Here is an 8,821-nt window from a genome sequence, read left to right as displayed (position 1 = left end):
GCTGGGTTTCGGCTCAGTTATACTGTCCTAAATATGATTGCTAGTTAATGGACAAATCCAACCTGGCTGGCCCGACTTGAGTCAATAATCAGGGCTCCATTGTCGCAAAAAATAAAAAATAAAATCATGGCTCCATTGAGCTGCACCAACTGGGCGCGTACGTCCGACCGAGATATGCTCATGGCACCATCATTCCCCGACACCCACCACGTACAAAACGTTTGTTTAACACGACGACATTCATGACGTGATGCCCACGCGCATGCGGCCAACACGCACGTACGCATAAGAAGAAGCTCATCCATCGTCTGGCATTAAAATTCCCCGGTCTCTGTCGCGCGTTTCTTCTAAATTCACTCGGTGACGACGACCCTACTAATCTACTTCCGCGCATGTTTCACGATAGCTGTTGATTAGCTTGGTTTTAACTCATGATTACGCACACAACCACCCACCCACTTGCATGCATACTCGATATAGCACCCAACTAACCCAGCAGCACAGTCCATGATGCCCTATTGACCTAGTTAACTCTCCATCAAGTTAGAAGCCATTGGAGGCAACCAGCTCACATGCATGCTACATACAGCTCGGATCGGATCAATTCGGATCGTGCAAGAAGCTAGCTAGCACCAAGTAGCTACTAACGACTAAGCTCAGCTAAGCTAAGCTAGGGGAGGAGAGAAGAGCAGAGCAGAGATCTAGATCGGCGAGCGCTAGCTAGCTCGATGGCGTTGGCGCAGCTGCAGGCGCAGGCGCGGTTCGTGGGGGTGGCTGCCACGAACGCCGGCGTGGAGCTGGAGCTGGACGACCACCAGTCGCGGTGGGTGAGCCAGGTGCGGCGGCGGATGGAGGCCGGGGCGGAGGAGCTGGGCGCCGTGGCCAAGGTCTTCGACGTGCCGCGGCTGCTGCGGGCGACCAAGCCCGAGGCGTACTCGCCGCAGCACTTCGCCCTGGGGCCCTACCACTACCAGCGGACTGAGCTCAGGGACATGGAGCGCTACAAGCTCGCCGCAGCCAAGCGCGCCGAGAAGCTCTTCACCGGCGACCGCAGGTTCGACGACCTCGTGCAAAAGTTTGTCAAGATGCAGGAGATGATCCGGACCCCCTACAACAGGTACCGTACGTATACTTTTTTTTTCCTTTTTCTTTTTATTAAACTGTACTAACGAGCTACTCGTCTCATTAAGGGTTGGCTCATTAAACTTGTGCTCGTTAAGACTCGACTCGTTAAGCTCGTTAAAATTAACAAGCAAAAAAATCTCTGATTGCTCTGTCCGTTCTAACCTCATTAAGCTCGCGAGCGCTCGTAAGTACTTGTTAACAAGAATTGGGATTGTCTCCCATGGGCTAGGTCGGATTGAGTAGATGGAATAGATATGTTGAGGTGCCAAAAAATGTTGCCACTTATAATAAAAAAAATGTGGTCTGTTGTATATCAGTGAGCTTAACGAGCTGTTCATAAAACTAGCTAGTCTCATTAAGCTTGTTAAGTTTAATGAGCTGAAACATGTGCTTTTTTTTCATAAAAAAGTGAGCAGCAAGCTTAATGAACCAAGCTACCGAGCTTTCATTAAGCTCGTGAGCTACAAGCTTTTGGTCCGACCCTAATTATACACATCCATCTGCCTCATCTCTCTTAGGGGTTATCTTTTATAATCAAGCACTCGCCAAATTAATTCTCTGCGTTATTATTCTGTGTTATTTAAGAACCATGCATGAGTTTTAAACTTCAGACATGAGTGCTATCTTCTCTTGTGCTGCCTGAAATTGAAATGCCAAGTGAGGGTCTACTTTTGTTTTGAATGTTTCTTAAAGGCATGCTGCTGAGAACTTGACAACGCAATGATAAGCACAGTGATTTGACATTTCCGGCAGGCGATCACAAAATCGGTGTCATGTAGCTTTCACGAAACACTTATCCTCAATGATATTCTGTAATCTAGCGTTGTACTATTTGATAGGCAAATATAAAATAGGAACCTTTTTTTATATAGAGGATTGCAACTTGCACTCCCAAACAATAAAATAATAATAATAAATACCATTCAAACTGACGACATGGACGTATACACAGACAGAACATAATACTTTCAATGTTTAACTAGCATTATCCAGTTACTTCTGCAAGCTAGCCACCCAAAAACAAAATGGCAGTGGCACTTTTTTTTCGGAAAGTAGGTTAAACCTCCTGCCTGCATCATTACAATGCATACATTCATTTTATTAATAATTAATCAGAGTATTGAACAATTGCAACTATGATTGAATACTACAACATAAATGAAATAAACATCTACTACACTACTTTTTGCGCAACAACGTCTTCAAGAAGAAGTAATTAAGCGCCCTCGTGCCACCCTTGCCATATCCGGCCAAAAACGTCCAAGACAAGGATTTTTATCCTATTTGGCGAGACCAATCACTGAATGCCAACACACATGCAAGGAGACAACACTTTCAACAAGGTAATGACATAAGTTCATCGCTGCTGAGCCCAACCAATCAAGGCCAAAACAAGAGTTTTCACACCAGACATGAAACAATGTTCTAGCCATTATGTTGAAGACGGATCGTCCAATAATCATGCTAGCTTGTACTTTGCGCTAGACCGGGATGTCACTAGCCGGTCGATGGTAGATGTTCCCATCATTGACCACTGCCCCGACCGTAGGTGGTCGCTCCTGACTCAGTGTGAATGTTGTCACAGCCACTCCACACCTACATCGTTTACCAAATCTATGACTATCATCATCTCATTAGGATTCTAGATGTTTATATTTGTTTCAGTTTCTTCAATCTAATGCACTATGTTTAGTCAATCAATAAAATCAAACTGAGGCAGCCGTATATAGTTGCAACATCTATCAAATTTTTGAATCATGATCTCATTAGGATTCTTGATTTTTGTGTTTATTTCAGTTTCTTCAATCTGATGCACCATGCTTGTCAATAACTCGGATAGCCTATTAATTTTTTTGACTTGTTCCATGAACCTAATAACGTAAACCACATTGCAGTTTTTTTAGCATGGTCGTAATTTTATCTCTGAGCTTTGTTCTGTTTTCATTGCAATTTTTTTTGTTTCATATTGATTTTCCGGGAGTCTTGTGAACCTATAAGAGAGGTAAGATATCATTGCAAGCTTTATACATAAGCAACAAATTATATGCAAGATAAACGCAAGAAATTATTTGTGTGCTAGCAAGGTAAATACAACAACTAAAACGACGAGCAACTGATTTAGTTAAATTCATAACTAGAAATAGAACCAAGTAAAGTGGTTAGTTAAATTCATGAAGAAAACATTCCCAATGCTCTGGTTGAAAAAAAAATGTCGTTCCAAAAGGACTAATTTTAAAAGCAATTTGGAATGTTGATTTTGTTATTTTTACCTAGACCTCCATGAACGTGATTTGGAATCACAAAAAAAATTGCAATGAGGAAGGAAACTAAGCAATGTTTGCCTTCAAAAGAAAATTGAAAATCTTTTGAATTTTTTTATTTGTTTCGATTTTACTATTTATGAAGGAGCATTTGAGTTGGGATTTTTTTTTGGCGAGAGTACTTCAAAGGTGCATCTTATTTTCATAGAAGGCGGCAAAAGTCTTGAACTCGGGATTCCTTCCTTGCGTCTGTCTCTTTCCAGCCACTGCATGACCAAAGAAGCGTGCATTCATTGGATGCATATTCCATATTGCATGGGTGAATGTGGGCATGGATTTTTTCTAACGCATTGTCGTGCCCAACGCATATCTCTTCCACACATCTAGCATGCATGTCAAATCAACATGCAGGCAGGTCCCACAAAGAATCCCTGTATTCTAGTGTATATGAGTTTTTCTTATGACATTCTCTCTCCCCCGTATTGCATATACATCTAGCGTCAAATCAACACCAGACTGGCACAATGAATCTCTCTGTTTCCACTGTACAATTTCAATTTTAAACTACAGCTACGCGAGAGACAGATGGGCTTCGATGGCTAATGGACCATTAAATTACATGCTTAATGAATGATTAATCGTGTGTCTAACTATCTGTGATTAATAGTTTATTGTCAGAAACTTATTGTCAGAAAAAAAACCAATGAAATTAGTTACTGGATAATAACAAGGGAATTTTTAGATGGGTGTCGAGAACTCTGTTTGAAATCCCACAGAACTTAATAAAATACAAAGTAATTATTAGCCATGGCAAAGTTTTCTCTAAAGTTCTTTTGATTTTTATGGCAAAGTTCGGATACCGTGTTAACAAAGTCACCTCATGTTCAATAAAAATCTTCAACTGAGCAACAAAGAACTTTATGTTGACCGTCCAAGAACTTGACTTAGACAATTAAAGAACTTTCTAAAATTAATGAGATAAGTTCTTCATATCTTAGAAAGTCCTTCGAGTTTCTTTCATAAAGTTCAGTACAAATATGCTATTTGATTCAATTTTTATTAAGTCCTTCGGATTTTTTGATAAAGTTCTTCTGAAAATATTCATGTATTGTTAGTATGATTCTTGAGAAATATTTGCAAACTAAATTATTATGTTTCATGTACAAAACTAAGGCAATAATAATTACAGTGACCAAACAGTTCAGAGATAGCATTAGAAAAAGGTCCTCGTTTCTTCCACTAGTTCAGGTAACGATTACAAGATACACATTCAGATCAATAAAAAATTTCCTGAGTATGGAGAGGGACAAAACAAGTGCAGTCTTCTATCCCAAAACTGCAGGAGAGGAAACAGAATAAGATCAATCAATATTCCTAAACTTGCTGGATGAAAAATACATCGGATAGAAGCCACTATCGCACGCGAACCCAGATGCATCTGAAAAGATTGAGAAAAGAATAAAAATCTTGTTTAAGAAAAAATAAGGAGAGGAATCACTGCTACCTAAACTTTTCAAGGAAGACGACGGGGAAGATGAGGAGGAGCTCTAGACTCCTCACTGTGCCTTGCCGCCGAGCCGCTGGACTCTAGATCTGGCCACAACCAAGCTGCTCACGGTGGTGATGATGCTGCTCGTGGTTCGTTGATGCCCAACATCCTCTCACCACCCCCCACCATGGCGATGAGGCAACCACGCTGCTCCATCTTACCTCGATGGCGGATCTGGCGAAAGAGGCAGCAGGGCGTGGGCGGAGGACAATCGACTATCCGTGAGAAGCACGTCTCAGGAGAGGGAAGGGGGCCATGGAAGAGGAGTAACCCGGCGATGCACGGCCATGGCGAGGGAGGAGGGAGCCGGCGGCAAGCCGGATTCGACAGACACGGGATGAGGAACGAGAGAGAGAAGGAATGAGGTGTGGGGAACGGCCGAACGAGAGAGATACGATGTGACATGTATTCCTGCCGCCGTGCCGCGTATAGCGCTGAGAAAATAAAGATATGGGTTGTTGGGTGGAACCAGGTGGGGCATGCTCGTGCGGATCCACATGATGCAGCGACAAAGACGATTCGAGTTGCGCGCGCAACCAGTTAGGCAGAGACATATTCGGGTGAATGCTTCCCTGCATGCATGCGTGAAACAGATGCATGCATGCATTCTTTATATGTTTAGCATTATTGATGTTTTATTAAAGCAAAAGCGCGTTCAATATAAGATGTCATGAAAGTTAATACTATCACTGATCATGTATACGTACAAATACAATGAATGTAGGTTCCTTGAGTTGAATGGGCAGACGCTGGCATGGATGATGGCCATCGACACGTGCTTCCTCCTCGACTTCCTCGAGAGCTACCACGTCGACGGGGCCACCGACATGGTGTCCTCCGCCACCAACTGGATCAACGCCATGGTGCGCGACGCCATGATGCTCGAGAACCAGATCCCGCTCTTCCTCTTCGCGGGCGCGCTCCAGCTCCGCCACGCCTCCGAGGAGGCCGCCGCCGACGCCATGCACGCCGTCCTGGACCGCTTCATCAGGGAGGTGTACCCCATCAAGACCACCGCGCTTGCCATCGCCGGCGACATCGCCAAGCACGCGCACCTGCTGGAGCTCCTCTACCACTTTCTCGTGCCCGCCTCGGCCGTCTTCGCGGAGGACGCCGCGGAGCTCCCGCCGCTGGTCCCAGAGGAGGTTCTCTCCCTCGACGCGCTCGAGCAGCAGATTCCGGACTACGACAAGGTGAAGCAGGCGTGCATGCAGGTGTCCAGCTTCGACGTGGCGCCTGTGCGGTTCATCAAGAAGAACCTCATCTCCAAGCCGATGAGCGCGGCTTCGAGCCTCCCGGGGATGATCATGCGCAAGGTGCCGCTGCTGTCGGCGATGGCGCCGCTGCTCGGGAAGTTCATGGCTTCGACGGACGTCGAGGCGCGGCTCAAGGGCGTGAACTTGTCCACCATAATCAACTCGCCGCTGGCGCAGGAGATCATGATCCCGTCGGTGGCGCAGCTGGCCGCGTGCGGCGTGCGGTTCATGCCGGCTCCAGAGGGCATGGCAGGGATCGGCTTCGACGCGGCCACGGCGACGCTGACCCTGCCGGTCCTCCACCTCGACAGCAACACGGAGGTGATCCTCCGCAACCTGGTGGCATACGAGACGGCCGCCGTGCGCGGGCCGCTCGTGCTGGCGCGGTACACGGAGCTGATGAACGGCATCATCGACACCCCCAAGGACGTGAAGATCTTGAGAGAGTGTGGGATCATCTTCAACACCATGAAGAGCGACAAGGAGGCCGCGGACATGTGGAACGGGATGTGCCGGGCAGTGCGGCCGAGCAAGGTGCCGCTGCTGGACGGCGTGATCAGGGACGTCAACGCGCACCGGAACCGGAGGGCGGCCGTGAAAGCGAGAAGGTTTCTCAAGCGCTACGTGTTCAGGTCGTGGAGGCTGCTCACGCTGCTCGCCGCCGTCGTGCTGCTGCTCATGACGGCGCTGCAGACATTCTGCACCGTCTACGACTGCAAGCGCTGGTTCGGCGGCATACTGGAACTGCCGCAGATAACGCCCGGAGGAGGGCAGTAGCATGCATGTGTGTACAATACATTGCAGTAGGTTGCACATGTGACTATATATATTCAGTAAATCAGTGGTTCTATATCATCAGTACTGAGATAGTGAAAACGAATACTTTCTGCTACGCACTGTAGTTAAGATAATTTGAATGGCCGAAAATTGTTTTCCTTGTGAAAGGCGTCACTAATAAGGAAATGCTTATAGATAGAAATTTAATAGTAGCGCTGGTTATAGGCACAACGCTACTGATACTTAGTAGTAGCGCTGTTTGACACCGAACGCTACAAGTACAACAATAGCAGTAGCGATGGGACCTTTTGCAGCGCTACTGCTAAGTAGTCCCATGGCCACCCGCAGGGACTACACATAGTAGTAGCGGTCGGCTGGAACCAGCGCTACTACTAGAGACATAGCAGTAGCACTGGGCCACCAGCCAACCTCTACCGCTAAGTCTACACGGTGGGCTGAACTTAGCAGTAGCGCTTGTGACGAACCAACGCTACTGCTAATGCTACCTTATCCTCTTCCCCCGCCGGCCCGATCACTCTCACTCTCACACTCTCATCGTCCAACCCCCGTTGTCGCTGCCCGCTGTCGTCGTCGCGCCGCCGCCGCCGCCCACTGTTGTCGTCGCCGCCTCTTCCTTTCTCATCGGTAAGCCGCCTCCCTCCTTCCCTCCTCCTGCTCTCTCCTTTCTCCTCCTCTCCTCCCTCCTTCCCTCTTGCTCTCTCCTTTCTTCTCCCTTCTTTCCCTCCTCGGTCGGCCGCCCTCCTCCTCTCTCTCCTTCCTTCCTCCCCCTCCTCCTCCTCTCTCTCCTCCCTTCCTCCCCCCTCCTCCTCCTCTCTCTCCTCCCTCCCTCCCTCCTCCCTCCTACCTCCCTCCTCCCTCTGTTCTTGTAGATTGTAGGTTCTTTTTTAATGTTTTTCAAATAGAATAGAATGTAGATAGATGGATGGACGGACGGATGGATGGATGTTAGGGCTAGAACTAGGGTATTTTTAGTAAATGTATAGGTCTTTTCAATTTTTAGGGTTAGAACAAGGTATTTTTAGTAAATGTTAGGGCTAGAACTAGGATGTTTTTAGTAAGTGTTTAATAGAAATAGTTTATTTAGGAAGTGGTTAATAGAACTAGTTTATTTATAATAAGTGGTTAATAGAACTAATTTATTTATAGTAAGTGCTTAATAGACTAGTGAATAGGTTTTTTGAATATACAAAAGTTTTATTAATAGAAAATTTTAGTAATATAACTTTTTAGGTATAGAAAATTTTCAATTATAGAAATCTATTGAAATGCTATATGAGAAATTTTTAGGTATCAAATTTAATAAGAAAAATTTTTAGTAAGAAAATTTAGGTATAGAAATTTTTTGTAATTTTGTTTTTCAATATAGAAATGTATTGGAAAATTTAATTATTTTTATGTCATAATCACTTTGTCATCAAAGAATGCTATATGAGATTTGATGATCTAAAATTTTACTCGGTGGAATATGCAGGCTTTGTGGAGTCGTGTCTCCTTGGAGTGAACGTCATCTGAGCTATCTCTACTTCCTCTACACCCGAGTTGGTGAGCTAAAAGTCCACCTCCTCCTTCTGTACTCCTTAGTGTTGAATAGAGTACAACTAGGGTATTTAGTTATGCTTCTTAACCAAATGAAATGTTCAGGTTATAAGATATATTGAAATGTTTTTGTCAATATTGAACCATTGAAATGCATCGTTGTATGTGTATGGACATCTTTGTATCGCAGGGAGAATCCGAGTGGCCTATGTTTTGCCGGAGTGTTGATTCATTTCCGTTCTGGCAAATTTCAGGCGCTCGATATGTCCTATTTTAGCAAAGGTCATGCCGGATTT

The 8,821-nt window shown here is 45.4% G+C and overlaps 1 protein-coding gene across 1 annotated transcript; it reads left to right on the top strand.

The window, feature by feature from the left end:
* Positions 1-532: 532 nt before the first annotated feature.
* On the top strand, positions 533-7,073 carry LOC119316451 (putative UPF0481 protein At3g02645). Its single transcript, XM_037590769.1, has 2 exons — positions 533-1,117; positions 5,660-7,073. The coding sequence occupies exons 1-2, from the start codon at positions 729-731 to the stop codon at positions 6,966-6,968; spliced, it is 1,698 nt and encodes a 565-aa protein (XP_037446666.1). The 5' UTR covers positions 533-728; the 3' UTR covers positions 6,969-7,073.
* The last annotated feature ends 1,748 nt before the right edge of the window (positions 7,074-8,821 follow it).

The sequence above is a fragment of the Triticum dicoccoides genome, chromosome 6A, assembly GCF_002162155.2.
Source record: "Triticum dicoccoides isolate Atlit2015 ecotype Zavitan chromosome 6A, WEW_v2.0, whole genome shotgun sequence".
In the NCBI taxonomy this organism is placed as follows: Eukaryota; Viridiplantae; Streptophyta; class Magnoliopsida; order Poales; family Poaceae; genus Triticum; species Triticum dicoccoides.
The sequence above is the reverse complement of the archived record's forward strand: the minus strand, read 5'-3'. Positions and strand labels throughout refer to the sequence as shown.

Excerpts from the sequence above, each read along its gene's own strand:
- LOC119316451 (XM_037590769.1), top strand. The coding sequence starts at position 729 with ATGGCGTTGGCGCAGCTGCAGGCGCAGGCGCGGTTCGTGGGGGTGGCT. Across the intron at positions 1,118-5,659 it reads ATCCGGACCCCCTACAACAG|GTTCCTTGAGTTGAATGGGC; the intron begins GTACCGTACGTA and ends CAATGAATGTAG.